The 22433-nt window shown below is 42.7% G+C and overlaps 1 protein-coding gene across 4 annotated transcripts in view; it reads right to left on the bottom strand.

Annotated features, from left to right (window-relative positions):
* LOC122839734 overlaps positions 1-22433 on the bottom strand; it is a 155605-nt gene that overhangs the window by 121643 nt on the left and 11529 nt on the right. For all 4 annotated transcript variants that reach the window (XM_044131648.1, XM_044131646.1, XM_044131649.1 and 1 more), the window contains 5 exons: positions 9451-9795; positions 8990-9331; positions 7490-7591; positions 6418-6522; positions 5760-5855 (listed from right to left, as the gene is read on the bottom strand). In XM_044131648.1, the coding sequence (XP_043987583.1) occupies positions 5760-5855; positions 6418-6522; positions 7490-7591; positions 8990-9331; positions 9451-9592 (787 nt within the window). In that variant the 5' untranslated portion in view covers positions 9593-9795. The remainder of the gene's footprint in view (positions 1-5759; positions 5856-6417; positions 6523-7489; positions 7592-8989; positions 9332-9450; positions 9796-22433) is intronic.

The raw sequence follows: 22433 nt of genomic DNA, 5'->3' as shown, positions 1-22433 counted from the left end.
TGATCAGTTGTCTGGATCAAGCCAGGAACCACGCCCATCACAGCGCGCAGCAGCGACTGCTCTTTGTCACCAGGACTCTACCGCCTGCCGATCGTGTCCCTGTCACTCTCTCAGAACATCTGTGCCTCTTTGATCCTTTCCCCTTCCTCAGCAACCCTGCATCAGACGAACTGTAAGCGATACTCTCCATTTCCCTGTCAAGATTCCCTCAACCCGGTTCTCACTAACCTCTCCCCTCTCCAAGCAGAACCTGAGCCGCCGAACCGCTGCCGATTCGAGAGTCAATCCGGATTGAGTTTCATTCAGCATTTATTGTAAATAAATAATTTGAATCAAGACTTTCCGGCCTTTGTGGTAGAACCTGCATGTGGGTGAAAAACTTCAAATCCAACATGACACCATAGTTTCACTTTAGTTTCATCAGACTAGAGGACATGTCTCCAGATGTGGTCATTGTCACTATGTGCATTTTCAAACATTAATCTGGTGTATGCTTTGTTTCTTATGGAGTAATGGCTTCCTCCTTCAGACCATGTCAGTACAGGACATGTGTGATAAATACTGGTAATACAGTTAATGACTGTATTACCAGCTTGAGTAGCATCTTCATAAAGTCTTTTGTTTTTGTTTCTTGATGTATAAGGTTAAAGATTGAATTGATGAATTCCATTTATTAATACCAAAATGCAGCTGGTCCATTTTGTGAAAAAGGCTGCCTAACAAACTGCCATCCTGAGCCCTTCAAGGGGCAGAGCTTAAAGCGCTAGTGAGCAGCATGTAGACGAAGAAGGGGAGAGAAAGAAAAAAAGGAGCTGCAGAGTTTTACCGTTCACATTTTGTATACTTTCGTCTTGGTGTTTACAGTTTGTTGTCACCTTCTTTCGATGTGTGTGCGTAAAATGCAAGTAAGTAATGACATTGGTGACATTGTTTGTTCAACAGAGTATTTCAGTTTGCCCTTAATTGATGGCATGCTTTGTACGTGTGCACCTAAGAACTACACAGCGTGGTTTTCTTTTCTCGTGCAGTGTATTTATCTAGAAACACGATGGTAATAATTATTAATATTCCAGTGGTTTGGCATGTGTGATACTAGTTCAGTCATTTGTTGGGAATTATTCGGTCACTTATGTTGTTTTGTTGTTTGTCTTTCTGGAAAACCATACACACAGTTACAAGTTAAAAAATACACAGCAAGTATAAGTTAAACCTCCTGGAGTACGACTCTGTGTTTCTTTGGAGTTCTGACCAGACTCACCACAGTGATCTGAACTTTCCACCAGCAATTACAATCCCTAATTTTGAATGGTCCTTTGAGTCGGATAGCAGATTGCTGTTTAAGGATGCAGAACCCAGAGTCAAAGGCATTGGACACTCGACCCAAATGACGAATGTCAGTTCCTTCCTACCTGTCAGATTATGACTTAAGTGGACCTGGAGCTCAGAGTAGATTCTGGACAGCAGCTGCAGGGGAATTATCAGTGGAGCAAAGAGCACTAGAATGTACAACTACCGGATCTCCGTCACCACCCATGAATACCCACCCAGAGCTTTGACATGATGAACCTGAGAGATGACAAGGAGCAAGAACTAGAGCTTTGTCAATCTATGGGGCAAGTCATCGGGGAACAGCAGACCAACCAAGTTCCTGAGTTTAGTGCTGCTCTCGAAGAGATGCGCCAAGAAAATTCTGAGCTTCATAAACAGTTTCAGAGCCTGATGGTTGCTTTACAGTCCCAGCCAGCATCCCATCAGCCTCTATTCCCACCACCCCAACCTCAAAGTGTTTATAGTGGTGGTTATGGACCTTACCAACCCCCTACCGATTCTCCAGCACACCAGCAGCTACAATATCCAACATACAGTTCCCGAAGAAACCTGCAATTAGATTTCACTAAACCTAGAGTTTCCCAAACATCCGGTGGTTTGCCTCATCGCCTGTACTATGCAGACACACCGCAGCAGGGGGCATCTTTCTATTCACATAGAGATTCTACATTTTTCCAAGTTCCCAGATTTAATGAGCCACAGAGAGAGACTGCATACAGGGAGCAGAAGCCCACCATCCATAGATTTACATCACCAGACCTCAGAGAGTTTGCACGCATGAAGATTGCCTTAGATAATCTATCACCAGGCAATGCTACTGAAAGATACAAGTACTAGATCCTCACTGATCATCTCCAGTGTGAAGAAGCTTCACTTGTAGCAGACTCCTACTGCAACTCAACACAATCTTACACTGATACATTGCTAGCTCTCATGAAGATGTATGGACAGCCCCACAAGCTTGCAGTGCAACAGATTGCAGAGTTAATGGATGGTCCAAATATGTGCAGTGGTGATGTTAAGAGCTTTCGTCTGTTTGCCCTTAGCGTGCGGTCACTAGTAAGCATGTTGGAACAGCTAGGGCAAAGAGGTCAAGTCGAGTTAGTCTGCGGCTCTCATGTTGCAAGGCTCTTAAGTAAACTTCCCTATGACCTCAATGCCAGCTTTAAGAGATTTATCCATCCACTGAGAGTAGCCATTCCTTCCCTCATTGACTTTGCTGATTGGCTAGAATATGACCTAGAAATTCAGGAAGATGGCATGAAGCCCCCGAAGAGAGAGGAGTCATTTAACAAGAAGCCTGATACCAAGCACATTCCCAAGCCCTCAAGTAAGACTGTTAGTATCCTCCTGGCACTGAGAAGTTCTCTGGATCAAACAGCATAGCAGCACCACCTGCATCTGGACATTCTGTCAACATGTCAAAGGAAAAAGAGAAGGTTACGGCCTACTGTCCCTATTGTGACAACAACAAGCACTTCCTGAACAACTGTTCTAACTTTAAGACTTTGAGCAAAGAACAGAAGGTGACATGGATTAAAACAAATAAGTGTTGGCTTTGTGGACGTAATCACCAAGCGGCAAAGTGTACACTTAGAGCTCCTTGCAAAACCTGTGGTAGGAGACATCTGCTAGTGCTGCATGAGGTGAATGAGACAGCAGAGGAGGAACAAGCATCAGTTCCACCTTCAGCAGAAAGTTGCCTTGTTAACACTGCCAACAAAGTTGTGTATGCCGACCGGCCAGTCTACAAATCCAAGGTTTTACTGAAGATCAGTAAGGTACTCCTGAGAAATGGTGAAAAGTACCTTGCAAGTAAATTGCAGTCTTAGAAGATGGATCTGGGCGGACATTCCTGCTTCAGTCTGCTGCCAAACAGATGGGCCTTAAAGGAAGTAAAGAGGTGTTAGCCTCTCCCTCCTCTAAACAGAGTCTGTCCCATGTTGCTTATTGGTGCTGATTACACACACCTCATTACACCTATGGAGCCAGTCAGACTAGGACCACCTGGTGGGCCGGCAGCAGTGAAGACTTTCCTTGGATGGATGCTACAGGGACCAGCACAAGCCATTGAATCCATCACAAATGTGAATCACTGCCTCTTCACATGTATGTCATCACCCACAGAGCAGTTCTCCTGTGTAGAGAAGTTATGGCAAATGGATGTGCTCTCTTACCGCAGTGAGAAGCTAGCAGACAAGATCAAGAGGCAGTTAGGCTCCTGCAAGAACAGACGGTGAGAGTCATTGTTAGTGGTGTTGAGCATTGTGCCACATCTCTTCTTCGGATCAAGAACATGCCTCTCCTGAATGCCAGTGTTGCCTCTCCTGAGAGGCACAGAGAAGCGCCTAGCCAAGTCACCAGAACAAGCTGCTGCTTATCAGATGGAGATAGAGAAGCTTGTAAGATCTGGCTATGTAGTGAAGTTGGTAGACCATCAGTCTGAAACCAGTGGTGAAGCTTGGTATATACCCCATCACATGGTTCAACATAATAGGTAGAACCAGGTGGTCTACAACTGTTCATTCCAACATCAAGGCTACAACCTAAACCAACTCCTCTTACTAGGTCCCACTCTTGGCCCTGCCTTGCTAGCAGTGCTCCTACATTTCAGGGAACGTGCTGTGGCCTTCAGCAGCAATATTCGCGGCATGTTCCACCAAGTGAGGCTCCTACCTGCAGATCCACCCCTGCTTCGGTTTCTATGGTGGGACATGAACCGAGACAAGCCCCCTGATGTCTAAGAGTGGCAGGTACTTCCATTTGGAACTACTTGCAGCCCTTGTTGTGCAACATTTGTGTTGCAGAAACACGTCATGGACCACAGGCAACCAGAAGAAGATGTTCATGTTGCCATTAACAAGTCTTTCTATGTAGACAACTGCTTACAGAGTCTCACATGTCCAATAGCCGCCAAGGCACTCGTTGACAAACTCCGCCACCTCCTGGCCGATGGGAGCTTTGAGTTGAGGCAGTCGGCCAGTAACGATCCAGATGTCATCCACCATCTTCCTCCAGACCTCAAGTCATCCAGCTGTGGCTCAATCAAGGTCAGTTCAACATCCAAGAGCCAGCCCTTGGGCTACACTGGAACTATAAGTCTGACACCCTCACTTACAAACACAGACACATCGATTGCTCAGTGGCTACGATGAGGAACATCTATAGAGTATTAGCCAGCCAGTATGATCCTCTTGGCTACATAGTGCCTTTTACCACTCTAGCCAAAGTTATTGTACACCACCTATGGGAGAAACAGAGGGACTGGGATGACCCATAACTCCCTGAGGAGCTGCCGCAGAAGTGGTATGCATGGGAAGCAGAGCTGGAATAGCTGCATAAGATCACACTGCCTACGCGCTACACCAGTCACAGGCTAGACTGTATGAGAGTTACATAGCCTCTATCTAAGCTACACCCTAAGAAGGGCGTTCCCTAGTGTGTCATATTGTATAATCTTAGCTTTGAGGGCGTTTCCTAACATGTCATTTCCTTTAGCTGTAGCTTTGCAGCTAGCTAAAAGAGATAAAAAACAAAACACATTCTCAACAGTATAATGGTTGGATATTCTCATCACATTTCAATACTAGTGTAAACTTCAAGCTTATGGAAATTGTCCCCCAGGATGAACCAGCCTTGTGAATTAACCAGACACAATTATCTTCCTCATATCTTGGCTGATTTCTTTTGACTTTTGTCAAACAAGAAAGAAATGTCTTTCAGGTGTGGATTTAAAATACATCTAATTAACTCAAATGTGTCTGACAGTAATCATTCTGTATATAAATTTCTGAATTTGAAGAAAGCCTTAAGTGACCTATAAAACATGGTTAATGTGAATTTCCTGGCATTAAAGAGAATAGCCTTGATTTCTTTCTAAGTACAATCTGCCTGCAACTGGAAACAAAGTCCATTATCCACAATGGTACCTGGGTATAATTGATACCTGGGTATACCTGATCCACTTTCCAATCTTCTATAACATTTGACAGAAAAAAAGACCTTGTCACTTTATTTTTGTAGTGATAGTGAAACACAATATAAAAAGTAAAAATTGTGTGAATACTTTTGCTAAGCAAATGGTAACAGGGATGCCACGGTTTCTTTTTATTCTGTTATCTTCACAATAAGAAATGGATAAGTGGATTTTATGGAATACTGGACTACTTTTATAACGAATTTGTACAATCTAAATTAATGTGCTTTCACTTCCTGATCATAAAAACTTTGAAAACTTTACATAATAGGGAGTTCAATCCTTAGTTAGAAACTCTGAAAATTAGACCTTAGCAACTCTGAAACTTCCTTCACCATTCTGTAAGAGCTGATGGTCTTACAGAAACCTTGAGCAGCAACTGGTCATAATCTAAGGAAAACGAAAAACCACAACATTTTAACATTAGCATTTATGCTGCTGAAAACAAACTTACTTGATATGTATCGTTGTCGAAAATGGAAACAAGTGCTCACATTGAGAGTGAGAAACAACAGCAGAAACAGGACGCCTAACGCCAAAGCTGGAATTTCTATGGAAAATAATATAAACAAGTTAGGATCTTAGAAATACATATCCAATACAGAATTCTTATGTTTTCTGAAAACAGAAGAAAACATATTTCTTAATTTTCTTTATGCACATCAGTTTCCTCAAAAAATTAAAACACAGTTGCCTTTTAATATTTTGAAAATCTACAGTATTAATATTGTTAATGTTAGTAAATAAAAACATTTTTTTTATGGTTTCGTTTTCTGTTTGTCTGCTTTAGGAAATACTTTAAAATTAATTTCAAATGTCAAAAAAATAAAATATGTGGTTTGACTTTCTACAATTAGAACCCCACTCTTTGTTCAAATACTTGCATTTTCAAAATGTATGTGTCTAATTCCTTTTATGAAGCTGAGTTAGGGTTAGGGTTACATAATGTGTGAACAATACAGGGTTCTTGATCTCGAATCCATAGCGACTCTGAAGCTTCATTTGATTTTTTATGGCTCCATAAGTGAAATGGTTGAAATTGCTCAAAGGCGAATTCACAAAACCTCCACATGTTAGAGATTTGCAATGAAAATGTTGGAAAAGATACTTACTTGACTTAAATTTATGTTGGAAATAGAATAGAAGGGCCCCAGAAACAAGAACAAGAACCAGCAAAACCAGTAGAACCAAGAGAATTCTGGCCTGTGGAGAAATTTCTTTGGAAAACAAAACACAGAAACCAGTTAGATCTTAGATATGCATGCAAAGTACAGATCTCATATTTCTTCTTGAACAGATTACTGCTGTAGATTGAACAACTTTCTTTGAATATGTCAAAGTCTTTATGAAAATATTAACATTCTCAATAATAATGTGTGAAAACATTTCTGTGAGGTTCTGTGTTTTTCAATCAAAATCAATCAAATTTTATTTGTATAGCACATTTCAGCAGCAAAGCATTTCAAGGCATTTTTTCTGGCATTTTTTTGTAATTATCCTTCATGAAGTACCTCAAAATGACTGTTAAATGGCTAAAAGTAAATACACTGGAATTTATATAGTTAAAACATCACATTTTGCACAAATAGTAGCATTTTAAGAACTCAAACGTATTTGTTCAAAAATACATCTCAGCAAATTACAATTATCACTGATTACTTTTAAGCTTAATTAATTGAACTTGACGTCCTTTCCCAGATTCCACTCAATCTATATTAAAACTGTTAGTGTTCAGTATATGGGCCTGAGGAAAGCTAACAAAAAAGCAGGAGTTGGGACAATCAATTAAAATCTGAAATGACCTGTTTTTCTGATCTCATTAGTGAGAACACATGATAACATGTAATGTTACATACCAATACGAGAACCATGGATGCAGTCTTGGTTTATGGAATACCACAGACTTTACATTTCCGTGACAAAGTTGGACATTATTTGTATCCCCATTCACTCACAGCAGTATGTTGTTGTTCATGTGATATAATTTCTTTATGTTTAAAATTAAAAACTCAGTTTATCTGAAAATTAAAAACTTCATGTTAGGAAATGTAACTCATTAATCTAAAATGATGGCTTCTCTGAGGTTCCCTTCATCTTTTTCTATTAGCTTAATCTTTCCAAAGTAAGATCACAAAACTTCAGCATGTAAGACACTAGCATTGAAATGATTGTAAAAGGACTTACCTGACATTAAATATTGTCGGAACTTAAAAAAAAGGCCCACAAAAACTGTAAGAACCAGCAAAACCAGCAGGACCAGCAGAACTATAACCCAAGTTGGAATTGCTATGGAAAAGATAAAGATAAGTCAGATCTTAGAAAAGCATAGCCAGAACTGATGTTCTTATTTTCTGGAAAGTTGAATAGTATCTCTAGCTTTAATTGCATACTTAGCTTAACATATCTCAGTTACCTTTAGAATTGTTTTGAACATTGGTAAAACCTTTACCAATGATTTTACATTGGTAAAATCTTTTACCAATGTAAAATCTTTACATGTTAATTAACATTTACAATAATTAATTAATGAATAATTAATAATTGATTAATGTCATTAAATAATGACATAAATTAAGAACATTAATTTTGTTAATGTTCTTAATGACAATGAGAACATTAGCATTTTCTTGATGTTAGTTTGTGAATTGTGAAAGCATTTTGGGGTTAAAATGTACCTTCTTCAGGAGGTGCATTAATGTAACGTCTTATCCTAACAACTTTTCTCCACAGTTAACCGCCTTCTTCATCATTAAATCTGTTCACTCACTGAAACAACTGAAGAGCACTGTAATAACTTTATAATTTTCTTTCCACATTAAAGTCCCACAATTTGCTTACCTCCAGACTGTCTCTCTTCCACTTAGCTTAAAAATCAATCAATCTCTCCTTTAAACCCCACCCCCACCATCTAGACCAGGGATGTTGAAGTCCAGTCCTCGAGAGGTAACGTCCTGCACTTTTTAGAAGCATCCTTACTCCAACAGACCAGGATTAGCTCTGAACCTCAAACAAGTGCTCATTCTACAGACATTCATGCAATCCCTCTGCGCCACAAAATCCTCAATTCTTAATACCTGTAGGACAAAACTTTTCACCATATGTGACAATGCCTTTTCCTGTGCTGCACCGTGGAATAGTCTTCAAGACCATCTGAGAAATCATACTAGAAACTGACTGGAAACAGTTTTATTAAAGAAAGGAAGACCTTCCTCTTCAAGAAATGTTATTGTGTTTAATGTATTTTATTTTTGTGCTTTGCATCTGTCCCTTTGTCAGTCTGTGGGGAGCTGGTCCTGTGCATCACTGTCGACCTGTCTTCTGTGTCATGCACATGGCTATTTTGTAAGGGTGTAAAGTGTTCATTTGCATGAGGCTGCAGGATTCCAAAGGAGCTGACGGTACCTGCCCTGTGCTGTTGCTTGGCATAAATGTTGGAAGATTAATACATTTCCCACAATTCTATCAACAACAAATTTGCAAACACAACTACTCTAAATAGAAAAACATCCATGCACCCACTCATTCACATCCCCACACAAATTCAAATTATTAAAGGTCATACAAACACAGGTTCCAATTTCATAAATGTAATTGATTTATCTGATTTAATAAAGTCGATCAAGCAATCAAGGTGCAATCAACCAGGATACCATCTTGACATAGGCTTTTTTAAACAAAACTGACCTTTGACATACAGCTGCACTTCTGACAGCTTTATCTCTTCTTCTTCATTAATGATGGTGCAGGTGTAGTTCCCACTGTCGGATACTGGGGGTTCGTTAAGAGTGAGGCTGAAGTCACCAGAGGACAGAGCATCGGGTCTCATTGATGTTCGTCCATTGAAAACCTGGTTCTGTTCACGCAGGTCGTCTCCTTCTTGTCTTTGATGGACAATGTTGGGATTAAGATCATAGCGGCTCCATTTCACTGTTACAATCTCTTCCAATACTTGATTGTACTGACAGGGAAGCACAACAAATTGGGCCCACTGAACCTCCACTTTAACGGTCAAAGCATCCTTAGAGGCTGGGAGCAAAATTAAACAAAAGACAAATTTATATTCAGGTATAATAAATAAATTTAATATATGTACACACACATATACATATGTAAGTGTGTATGTACACACACAGGTGACTACTGACCTTTGACATGCAGCTGCACGTCTGATAGCTTTTTCTCTCCTTCATCATCAATGATACTGCAGATATAGATCCCGCTGTCAGAAAGTTGGGGTTTTTTCAAAGTGAGGCTGAAGTTGCCAGAATCTAGAGAATGAGGTGTCATTGATGTTCGTCCTTTGAAAAGCTGATTTTGTGAATGTAGGTCGTCTCCTTCTCGCTGTTGATGGACAGTATTGGGACTGAGATCATAGCGGCTCCATTTCACTGTGAGAATCTCTTCTAATACTTGGCTGTACTGGCAGGGCAGAACGACAAACTGTTCTCCATTATAAACCTCCACTTTTACAGTCGAAGACTCCCGAGATGCTGGAAGGGTTGAAAAACAAAAGGCATGTTTTAAACCAGAGTGTTGAAATAAATTTAAGACTATGTATAATAATGTTGCCAGTGATGATCTGAAGCATCTCACTCATGTTCAGCTTGGATGTAAAAAAAAAGAAAAAAAAAAGGTTAAAAATAAAGTCAAAAGTAAAAATTTAAAATCCCACAGTCCTCAAATCTGAAGCAATCCAGTTATGAGGGTAGACAATACAAGAGTAACTATAAAAACTGCGTATATTAAATAACTAACTAGCAGAGCTATCAGATGAGGATAGGAGAGAGCAGGAAAAGGTCTCTCCCGATGGATGAAATGTATAAGGTATATTTCATAAAATGATGAATTGTAGGAGGACACACATTGGTGAAACTAAAAAATTTTACACTTACAAAACATACACAAACTAAAGTAAAGGGATGAATCCAAAATAAAACAGCACAATGGAAACTGGCTGGTAGGAGAACATGATATTAACAGGAGCATCTGACCAAGAGTTGGGAGATATTTCTTTATGCAGGAGAGTTGCTGAACAATTAGCAGGACTGACTAGAAATCTGGTGTCACTGTGAGGGATGGCAAGTAACTGAAGTTGATCTGAGGAGCTGGTAGAAATAACTGTAGACAGTGTCGGTTTTTTATGTGTGACACAGGCAACTGTGCGCACAGAAGGGGACACTGCGGGCACAGGGGGCACATTGTCCTCCCCAATATGAGACCTTCGCCCATCCCGGTCTTCCACTGCTGCCTGGGATGCGAATGTTATGACAGCACCTAATGCCTTCACCACTGACATCCCTCCAATTCACCTCAAACCCCATACCCAGCCAGGGAAGGAGTGGTGTGCCGGTGGGATTGTTTGGTGCCCATTGTGACTTCATAACACAATGGGACTGTGGAAAATAGGTAGGTTATCTAAATACATAGATACAGACATATCCCAATATGATCAATAGGATCTCTTCAGCATTGGATTAAAAGCATGACAAGCATAACAAGTGATCCCAGACTTCAGGGCACTCTAGTTTTATGTTGCAGAGAGCTTTTTAAAAAAATGAGGGAAAAGTCAAAATTTTGAATCATGTTGCTACAAACAAGTGTCAATAACACCAACAGACATTACAACTGTCTTTATGTGGCTCTGAAGGTTCAGGTCAGAGTCCATCACTACCCCCAGGTTTCGGGCTGATCGCTGGTTTTTAGTTGTAATAACTGAAGCTGTGCACTGACTCTAGATCTATAACTCTAGATTTATAACTCTAGATCTATAACTCTAGATCGTTCCTCTTTAGGTCCAAAAATAATAACTTCAGTTTTGTTTCTGTTCAGCTGGAGAAAGTTTTGGCACATCTACACATTTATTTGTTCTAAGCATCTGTTCAGTGATTGGATGGGGTCAAAGGTCATCTGGTGACATCGTAATGTAGAGCTGTGTGTCATCTGTATAGTTATGGTAGCTGATATTATTTCCTGTTATAACCTGAGCTAGTGGGATCATATAAATATTGAATAAGAGGGGTCCTAGGATTGAACCTTGGGGTACCCCACATGTGACCTTTGACCTCTTTGATGAGACATTTCCAATTGAAACAAAGAAATCCCTGTTCTTTATGTACGATTCAAACCAGTTAAGCACTGGACCGGAGAGTCCGACCCAACTCTCCAGTCGATTCAGTAATATTTCATGGTCAACAGTGTCAAAAGCTGCACTGAGGTCCAACAGAACCAGCACTGTGGTTCTCCTACAGTCCGTATTTATATGGATGTCATTGAACACTTTTACGAGGGCAGTTTCTGTGCTGTGGTGAGACCGGAAACCAGATCGGAAGGAGTCAAAGCAGTTGGTTATCGTTAGGAAGCTATTTAACTGTTTACACACAACTTTTTCAATAACTTTGCTGATGAATGGGAGGTCAGAGGTCGGCCTGTAATTCTGCAGTAGTGATTTGCCTACATTGTTCTTTTTTGTCAGTGGTTTGATTACTGCCGTTTTCAAAGCCTGGGGGGAAACGCCTGATGAGAGCGATGAGTTTACTATTTGGATCAGATCAGTAGCAACAACAGGCAGAACTTTCTTAAAGAAATGTGTGGGTAGAACATCCAGACAGCAGGAACTGGAGCCGAGTTGACTTATAATTTGCTTTAGGGTTTTATAATTAAGTAGTTGAAATTGGGTCATTTTTCCTGTATTTGTTTTGTTTGGGTTCAGTGTTGGTACTGACTTTATAGTGGATGTGCAGATTAATCCTCAGATTTTTTGAATTTTCTCTGAAAAGAAACTGGAAAACTGGTTGCAGGCGGCAATAGACTGAAATTCAGGTGCTAACGTGATAGGAGGGTTTGTGAGTCTGTCAACTGTTGCAAATAAAGCTCGAGCATTGTTAATGTTTTTATTTATGACATCTGCAAAGAAGGCTGTCTTGCATGTTTGAGTGTTAAATGATAGTAACGTAGTTTTTCTTTATAGATGTCATAATGAACGTGAAGTTGAGTTTTACGCCATTTTCGTTCTGCCCTACGGCAGAGTTGTCTTGCAGATCTAACTATTTGTACATTTCTCCATGGAGATTTCTTCTTACCAGACACAACCTTCATTTTAATTGGGGCAATGGAATCAATGATATCTGAAACTTTAGACTGAAAATCATTTACCAATTAAAGGATAAAGAACTTTCAAAGATAACAGCGAAGTGATCCGACAGGGCGACATCATTTACAGAAACATTGGAAATATTCACACCCTTACTGATAACCAGGTCCAGTGTGTGTCCTTAAGTGTGTGTTGCTTGTTTGACATGTTGTGTTAGACCAAATGTCTCTAAGATATTAGAGCTTTTTAGCCCCTCTGTCTTGGGGGTTGTCAACATGAACGTTAAAATCACCAACAATTAAGCATTCATAATTAATAAGAGATAGAAGTTCATTCAAGTCAGTAAAGAAATTTTCCACATATGTTGGAGTTTTGTATAAAGTTAGTGTTAAAGTTCGTTTGAGGCCTTTAATCTCAATTCCAAGATACTCAAAAGAGGTAAATTGACCCAAAAATATTTTACTACTATTTATGGTATTTTTAAATATTGAAGCCACGCCTCCTCCTTTTTTATGTTTTCTATTCTCACTTAAGAAATTGTAGTTAGGAGGCGCAGATTCAATTAGTACGATCGGTTCATTATTGTCATTCAACCATGTTTCTGTCAAAAACATAACATCAATTCCTCAGTGATGAAATAATTGATTAATAGAGCTTTAGCAAAGAGAGATCTGGTATTTAAAAGAGCCAGTTTTAGTGACTTGGAGGCCAAAAGTTCTTCAGTCTGAGGTTCCTTTAGGCAAGGGAACAATTTGAGGTTTGAATTAGGTCCGCTGTATTTTATGTTTCTGCTTTTGTAACTTTTCTTGCAGTGATCCGGACAGGTAATGTCCTGTTTTGCAGTGCCGAGGGGCCAGACACATTCTGGAGTAAGACGGGTGTAAAAATAATATCTGGACCCAGGCCTCAGACCTCAGAAACGCAGAGTGACGGATCCTCTGGGAAATCAGAGGCAGGTGGCTTAAATGAAGTGAGGTCTGTCACATGAATGCTAAGGAGAGACGTTCCAATTAGAACCTGTTGATTCATTCCGTCTGTAAAATTAAGAAACTCTGGTCCAGAAGACATTTCTCCAAAGGTGTCTTGTGAATCCTGTTAATCCTGTGAATGAGTGGATGAGCAAGGAAGGGGCGGAGGAGGAAGGGAACCAGTCGCTCCGTCTCCAGTCGATGTTTCAGCTTGTTTTGGCTCCTGATACGCAGAGGGTTCCATCCTAATCAGACGTCCTCGAGCCTGTTCTTCTGAAGCGATGATGACATTGCTGTTCTTGTTGATAAAATAAAAAAGGTTTGCAGTGAGTAGCTTTATCCCATGTTTATTAAGATTGCATCCGCCTCTTCCAAAAAGGTGAAAGCGCTGCCAATAGATCCAGAGGTTATCAATGAAGGTCACTGAGCTGGCAGAGCAGGTTTTAATCAGCCATTTATCATGCCCAGCCTGGAGTGTTTTTCATCTCCCCATTGAGGTGATGGAATTGGACCACTGAGAAATAACTTCATTTTTAATTTTCCCATAGTGTCCAGAAGAATCTCAGATTTCTGCTTTGCCAGATCGTTGGCTCCAACATGCACAACTAAAGTCTCAATATCTGGCTGGTCAGAGGTTAGAGAGAGAACTAAACACTTTTAAATCAGACACAGTGTCACCAGGAAAAGAAATCACTCTTGTTTTCTTGGGATTGCAAACGTGACTGATTCCATTTACTGCTTCATCTCCAACAATAAGCACTTTTGGTATACCTTTTGTTTTCCTGGAGGTCAGTTTGTCCTTTGGAGCTTTGGGGGGTGGATGTGTTGGTCTTGCCTCATTGTAGATGTTTGAAGTCAGAGGCTCAGGCTGGAGTGCAGAAAATCTGTTTTTCAGTGGGATTCCCACAGAGTCAGAATGTTTTGAGTTCTTTTTCTAACTTCTTTCGGTGTTTCACTATGGGAATCGCCTCAGTGTGACCCAACTACGGAAGCTCCAATGACATTACGTCTGTCCGTGACAGACAGGTTGAGCCGTGACCGTGGCTCCACCCATCATCCAATATCACGGCCAACCTACCCCTCTCAACTCATTCTCGCTTTCTTCCCGTGTGAAGAACTACAGCAAAGCTCCCTCAGCACATTCAGGCTAGCTTGGCTCTGCTTAACCGTTCGTAGGCGTTCCGTAAAGGAAAACGCCGCTGAACGCAGTACCAGGCCTGGACTGTGCTGGGTAAGTGCTTCGAAAGAAGCCTTTTTTCAGTTATACAGGCGTTTGAAGCAGCTATCGTGTAAAGGCGGGCGGCTTTTATAGTGTTACGGAAAATTATTATTTGTAGTGCTTAATACAGCTATTCTTACCCCAGGTGTAAAGGTTATAATGAACAGTCTGATTTTGAACAAATTTCTTAATTTTAAACAGGCTTGTGTAAAGGATTTGAAACTAAAACTATTCTATCGGGAAATATTTAGAAGTAGGTCAAATCTGTGATCTCTCTGTGAGGTTCCTCCTGCTGTGTTATCAGAGGTCAGGAGGCCATAAAATTAGTATTGCCTGTGAAACAGAACTCGGTTGGGTTCACAGAACATCAAACGTCTTTTAATCACATCTGGTATGGTTTAAACTAAAATACAACATAGAATGTTGAGATCATTAACATTTAATTTCTAAGACATTTTCTAAGTATTAATAGCAAGTTTTTAACCAAAGTGTATTATCTAAGTTTAGAATGGTGAATGCTGAATGTATTTGAAAATTGTACTGTCTATGATAATTTCTGAACCAAATGGAAATTGTTTCAATGAAAATGTGTTGTTTAGTATTAGAAAACTGTTCAGGATTTTATGTGATAAAGCAAGGACTTAAATCTTTGGAAAATGCTGAATGCAGTAGACCAGAATTAGGTTTGTGAAGATAATCTTTCCTTAAACTAAATTACTTGATTTGGCCGGGAGGCACTCCGAATTTCACAGGTATCTGTGAAGTCTTATTTTATGCTTTTATTTGCCCAAATGGCCTTAGAGCCCAGAGGACCAGGATGCAGCTGCTTGCTCCATTGTTCTTCCAGAGAGCAAATGGCCTTTGATCTCTGGCGTGAAATTAGGGGGAGTTCTAAGTTTTATTGGCGTCCAAGGTAGCGTCTGATTGGTCATACAGAGCTACGCCTCAATTGAATACATTAAAAGTTAGGAAACTCCTCCACTATAAAAGTTTGTGCACAGTAATAATAAATCAGATTGCTGGTATATTTCTGCCGTTTTGGCAACAGCCTTCTCCAAAGACATGTCTTTGCTTTTTCTTTCTTTCTCTGTCATTGTCCCTTTGTCTTTTAATTTTTGTCTCAGGTAACGAATGTATGTCTCTGTAACGCTGCAGTTTTCTTGTTAACTCATACGCTTCTTGTTGTGAGATTAAACGCTGTAACTCTGTGACGTCATCACGCATGTTGCTCCTGATTGGCACACACGAGGCTCACTGGAAGAATCCGGGAAATAGGAAGGAAATAGAGAGAGCCAAGCTTTTTCCAAATTAAGCTAACTTACTATTTCTTTCTTTAACAATAGCTACTTTGTTTTAATTTACAGAGTAACTAACGTTTGTGTTGGCTAAGCTAACGCGTAAAAGCGGGCTTGGTGGTTGCATAGCGGTACATCGCTAGCATAAACAGTTGGTAAAGTTCGGCTAACGTGTCGCGGCGAGCGGACTTTATCTTCAGTTTTATAGCTAACGTGTTACGACGAGCTATAATAAGCTTTCGGCATGGCTACGGCTCCCACCCCCACCAAAGGGTCGGAATCGACAGTTAAAGAGGCTGTATCCCGCCTGTGCCCAGCGTCATGTGGGGCCTCTATTTCAGGCAGGGACCCACACCCTATGTGCATCGCTTGTATGGGCGCTAAACACGCTCAAGCGTCGCTGGCTGACCCTCAGGGGTGCCAGCACTGCTCGTCGATGCCAGACAAAATCCTGGAAAGGCGGCTTAGAGTAGCTGTAGCTAACAGCCAGGACCCATGCCTCTCATCACCTTCAGCTGTTGCGGCAGGTGAAAACCATCAGCCGCGAGCCTCTAAGAGCTGGGCGGACATGATGGAGGAAGAGTCCTCTCCCATGCCCCCTCTGTTTGAGGGTCTCATGGAGAGCAGGTAACTCGAAACAGGCTTGGAGGAAACGGAGGGTGACGCAAACTCTGACCTCCTCGACCTGGAAGACATGGAAGAAGAGGAAGATGATGTCTTCCCGGCTCAACTGACCAGGCCACCCAGCAGAGCGGACATCGCCTCCCCTGGGGACAGTGACCTGTATGATGTGTACAAACAGGCTGCTTTAAAGCTGAACATCCCCTGGCCAGCAGCCCAGGATGCAGGCGGTACAGTACGTGACTTATATGATGGGAAGAGACTGCCACCAGTCTTACCTTCAACTAAACAGCTTTTACCAACTGTTCCAGCCTGCATGAGAGAAATTTGCCGTTTCTGGTCTAGTCCATTCAAGAGCAAGCTCCCCACTAAGGGCTTCTCTAAGTTGGAGATACAGGGGATGGGTCAGTTGGGGCTGGCCGAACCCCTAACAGTGGAGCCTTCAGTGGCTTACCATCTTCACCCTAACCGCAGATCTGTGTCAGCATCTTCGAGCATCTCACTTCCAGGTAAAATAGATCGCCTCACTGCATCTATTTACCAACGAATGTACAAATATGCTGGACAATCAGTGTGCTTGCTTAACGCTGTTACACTGTTGTCAGCCTATCAGGGTGAAATCTTGGAGGAGATGGGTCGTCAGCTGGACTTGGGGACACCAAGCCCCACCCTTTGGGATGAGATTTGTGTGGTGAACGATCTTATCCTATGGTCCTCTAGAGGGGCCGTTCAAGGCTGTGGTCGTGTCATGGGACTGGCAGTCTCAGGGGAGAGGGCCTTATGGCTAAACCTGTCAGGCCTACGTGACCCATCAAAAGGTCTATTTGGCCCCTCCCTGGAGAAAGTGAGGGAAATAAGTACCCTCAGAAAACAGGAAGGAGAGGCTTTCAACCTTTGTTTGCCTCGTAAACCTAGCCAAACTCCTCCACCAAGACCAAGACCTGGCTTTGCTGCTGCTGCTGCAGTGAGAGGACGGCAGGGTGGACCTAGGGCTCCAAGGAGGCCTGCCAGACAACCTCCCCAGCAAAATAAATCTGAGAACCCAAAGCCATGGGGTAAGCATTCTTTTGCAGCTGCCGCTGCAAAAAATTGTCCATCTTACCCCGGGGAGGGGAAAAAGAAGCGGGCCACCTAGCCCCTGTCTTTTTTCCACGACTTCTTCATCAGAAGAGGGGGTTTTCAGAAGGCAGTGCAAATCCTCCTGTCCGGAGTTCAAATTCTCCTGTGGTTCCCAGTTCATCAGTGGTCCTGTTAAATTCTCCCCCTCGTGTTCAGAGAGAGGAAATTTTGAGACAGACAACACAGTGTTTTCCAGCACTTCAAAACTGTCATGTCACACTTCGCAGCACTTTGTCAGTGTCACCAAGCACTCACCAGTGCCCCTTCACACATTTTTCTGTTCTGGGGAAATCAAGGGAAATAAAAGAAGCTTTTCTGCAACCAGGCATGATGCCAAGGGCAGAAAGCCCCCCACGAAAAAAGAAGAAAATTGCAAAAATGAATCCATGTCACCCCCCTCTGTACCCAACAGAGGGAGCTGGCACTCTCTGCATGAGAGCACAGCTCAGCTGTGCAGAGGGGATGACGTCACCCAACATGGCAGGCCGCCTCTCTGCGTAGGCAGAAGAGTGGCGCGGATGCGCAGTTTCCCCATGGGTTTTGACCACAATTTCCAGGGGGTACAAACTGCAGTTCGCTGTGAGACCTCCGAGATTTGACCACTGAAACGAGTGCTCGTTTCAGTCGCCAATGGGGATTCGGCGCAGGTCCTGGAGGTCGAAATCGCATCCCTGTTAGCCAAACAAGCAATCAGAGTGGTGCCGGAAGAAGAGGTTCGTCAAGGCTTCTACTCACGCTATTTTCTCATTCCAAAGAAAGATGGCGTGTCATTACGGCCCATACTGGACCTGCGTGTGTTAAACAAACACTTACGCAAGTACACATTCAGAATGTTGACACACAAGACGCTATGTCGCTCCATTCGCCCGGAGGATTGGTTTGTAACTATCGACCTCTCCGATGCATATTTTCACATAGCCATTTACCCCCCACACAGAAAGTTTCTCAGGAGCAACTATGATGGGCAGAGCAGTGAACGGTGTATGGTCGAGAAGAATGGCACGGCTCTACATCAACATGCTGGAACTTCCCGCCGTATTCCTAGCTTTGAAGCATTTCATGCCTTTGATGGTTGGTCGCCATGTCTTGGTAAAGACGGACAATTCCACAGTGGTGGCGTATATCAACCGTCTGGGCGGGACCCGATCCATTCAGTTACACAGATTGGCCAGGGAAATAATCATGTGGAGCAGCACCAGATTTCTAGCGGTTCGCGCAACGCATGTACCAGGAATTTTGAACAGGGGGGCCGATCTGTTATCCAGAGGCAACCCCCTTTACGGAGAGTGGAAGCTGCACCCTCAAGTGATGGAGCAGATCTGGCAGAGATACGGACGGGCTGCCGTAGATCTCTTTGCCTCATGGGAAAACGCTCATTGCCCACTGTTTTTCTCCCTGTCGGACCGAGACGCACCACTGGGCGTGGACGCGCTGGCTCACTCATGGCCGAATGTGTTGCTCTATGCATTCCCGCCTCTGAGTCTGATATCCCCAACTCTGATCAGAGTGAGGGAACAGGGCCTGTCCCTAATTCTGGTGGCCCCATGGTGGCCATCGAAGCCTTGGGTAGCAGAAATAAGTTCTGTCAGCACAACCATGGCTGCTTCCCATTCGCAGGGACCTTCTGTCTCAAGCTCAGGGGAGATTTATCATCCACATCCAGATCTTCTGGCTCTCTGGGCCTGGCCCGTGAAAGGTGGGACCTAAATGCAACAGGTCTCCCTCCAGAGGTCATCGACACCATCCAGAATTCAAGGGCTCCTTCAACTCGTTCACTTTACAGTGGTAAATGGCGAGTTTTTGAGGAGTGGCGTGTGGCGAGACAGGCCATTCCATTTCAGTGTTCGGTGGTGGAGGTTCTCTGCTTTCTACAGAGCTTGTTAGAAAAGGGCAAGGCCTTTTCAACTATTAAGGTTTATTTAGCTGCAATCTCAGCTTGTCATGTGGGATTTGGTGATAAACCTGTGGGGCAGCACCCCTTGGTGTGCCGTTTCATGAGGGGGGCACGACGTAAGCTGCCCACCTCTAGGCGTTTCATGCTATTATGGGACCTCACTCTGGTACTGGAGGCCCTTTGCCATCATCCCTTTGAGCCTTTGAAAACTGCACTGCTCTTAGCCTTAACTACTGCTAAGAGAGTGGGTGAGTTACATGCACTGTCAGTCCTACTTGCCTACAGTGGGCACCGGGGGTCTCCAAAGTGTGCTTAAGACCCAATCCTGCTTTTGTGCCCAAGGTGATGGAAACACCTCGATGGTGGAACTGTTGGCATTCCATCCACCTCCTTTCTCTTCAGCAGAAGAGAAACGGCTTAATTGCTTATGTCCGGTGAGGACTTTGAGGGCTTATGTTGACAGGACAGCTGACTTTAGAAGAGCTGATAACCTGTTCGTGTCTTGGGCCACTTCTCATAAGGGCAAACCTATCTCTCGCCAAAGGTTAGCGCACTGGATTGTGGAGACTATCTCTCTGGCATATAGATGCTCAGGGTCAGAGCCACCAGAAGGGGTGAGGGCCCATTCTACCAGGAGCATGGCCACCTCGTGGGCTTTGTTCCACGGTGTGTCCATCCAGGACATCTGTGCTGCAGCTAGTTGGACTACACCGCACACATTTGTGAGGTTTTACAGGCTGGATGTGGCCCAGTCCTCATTAGCACACACGGTGCTTGGGGTTGGCTCATCAGGCTCCGCCTGAGTCCTGGATTGCTTAGCATTGCTTCGGGGTCAGCATGCAATTTGGGAGTTGGCCATATCTCCCATAGTAAAACACCGAACGAAGTTGGTTACTTGACGTAATCCCTGGTTCTTTGATAACAGAGTGAGGTGTTTCACCAACACATCCCTTCTTGCATGGGCACAGAAAGAAACCTGCTTAGAATGAGTTGAGGGGGGTAGATTGGCCGTGATATTGGATGGTGGGTGGAGCCACGGTCACGGCTCAACCTGTCTGTCACGGACAGACGTAATGTCATTGGAGCTTCCGTAGTTGGGTCACGCTGAGGCGATTCCCATAGTGAAACACCTCACTCTGTTATCAAAGAACCAGGGATTACGTCAAGTAACCCAACGGTTTGGGCTGGTCGCTCTGTCCTTGGGAGCGAAGTCAATGGAGCTGTTTTGGTTGCAGCTGGTTGTTTGTTTTTCTTTGGTGGAGCAGGTGTTGAAGTTGAAGGTGGGTTTTGGCTCAGAGCCAGCCACGCCGATTTGTCCAGGTGAGGGGTTCTCCCTTTCAGTCGGCTCATCTGATCTGCAGTGTGAGACTTTTGCTTCTGCTTGGCACCCAGAGCGTTCCAGGGTGGGCTGCTTGATGCGAGGCGTACGACCTCTCTGTTGTTTTGAGGAAGAGTTGTCTCGTTTCCACAGTTAGCGTTGATTTCAATGTTCACCTCCAGCAGTTTGATCTTCATTTCTACAGACTGAAGTCACTGTATAATACTGCTAATGTCCCTGGGGTCGGCTGGAGGCGTTTTGTCCTGGTTCAACTTGGAGATGCAGAAAAGTAAGGTAAAAATAAAGGTAAGAAAATCCCTCAGTCCTTTAGGTTTGAAGTAATCCAGTTATGATGTCGAAAAGTAAAATATAACTATAAAAACTGTCACTTTAAAAATAACTCAGGCAAAATTATCAGTAAAGACAAGAGAGAGCAGGATAAGCTGTTCCTCCTTCAGCTGCCACAGAGAATGTGATGGCTTACATGACTTCTCATACTTTTGTTGGCTTTGTGGAAAATACCAAACCTTTCCACATCGGTCAATGCCTTGTTCACCTCTTTTTTGTTTGTCCACTGACCATCTGGATTCACTTCCCTAATTTGGTTTGGAGAAAACCTTCCAGTTCCTCTGCTGTTCTGCAACTCTTAGCTCTCTCCCTGGTCCAACACACCTGAATCCAATAGCTGAATCACCTCCCAAGTGCAGTCAGGTTCTCCAGAGTCCTGCTAATGATCTCATTATTTGACTCAGGTGTGTTGAAGTAGAGATACATCTAAATGTTGCAGGAGACCAGCCCTTGAGGACCAGGAGTTCCCACCCCTGATGTAAAGTCTGTTTTTTTGTTTTTTTCTGTCTCCGACCAATGACCGCTTTTCTCTCTAAGATCTTGAGGGTAGCACCCATAAGGGAGGGGTCCTTCTGTGGTCTTCTTTAATGCAGTTCTTTTCTATAAGGTGTTGCCATATTAGTTTGATTTCTAAGTTTATTCTTGTATTTTGTTCTTCATGCATTTGGATTTAGTTTATTTAGATCGGTGTTAATGTTCTACAGAACAGCAAAAATCAAGGAATTTTTTTGTCTTGATTTTATTTTCTGTCTTGGAAAGTTGGACTTCAGCATGCAAGTGAAGTCGCTGGAACAAATCTTCAGGGTGTGGTTTCATTTCTTGGCAACTGGAGAGAACAAGTCAAAACAGGATGAGCTCTTGCTTCAGTCTGACACAAACTGTGATCCAACCAGATTTTTCATAGTTCAGTCATACCAGAGCTACGCATTCCAGATCGGTTTGTTGTCACTTTCCACTGAACCCCTTTCTGGTGTGGAAAAATGTCTTAACTGGTCTTGTTTCACCCTCATGCCTCGGTCTGTATAGAAGCCAAAATGTTATCTTATTTTTCTCTACCCTTAAAATGTCCTTTTAATGATTAACATCCACCCTGGTTGGATGTTAATCATCCAACCAGTGATCTTTTAAAGTGGCTTCCAAAGAGTAGTTGTAATTTTTCACTCTTAGACAAACTTACAAAACACACTTACTTTCTGTCAGATGTACCAACCATGTGGATTTGACCCAGATATTTTCTCCAACCCTAAACAAGACGG

This window comes from Gambusia affinis, linkage group LG11 (genome assembly GCF_019740435.1).
Source record: "Gambusia affinis linkage group LG11, SWU_Gaff_1.0, whole genome shotgun sequence".
Lineage (NCBI taxonomy): Eukaryota > Metazoa > Chordata > Actinopteri > Cyprinodontiformes > Poeciliidae > Gambusia > Gambusia affinis.
Note: the sequence above shows the minus strand (reverse complement) of the source record. Positions and strands in the feature narration are given on the sequence as shown.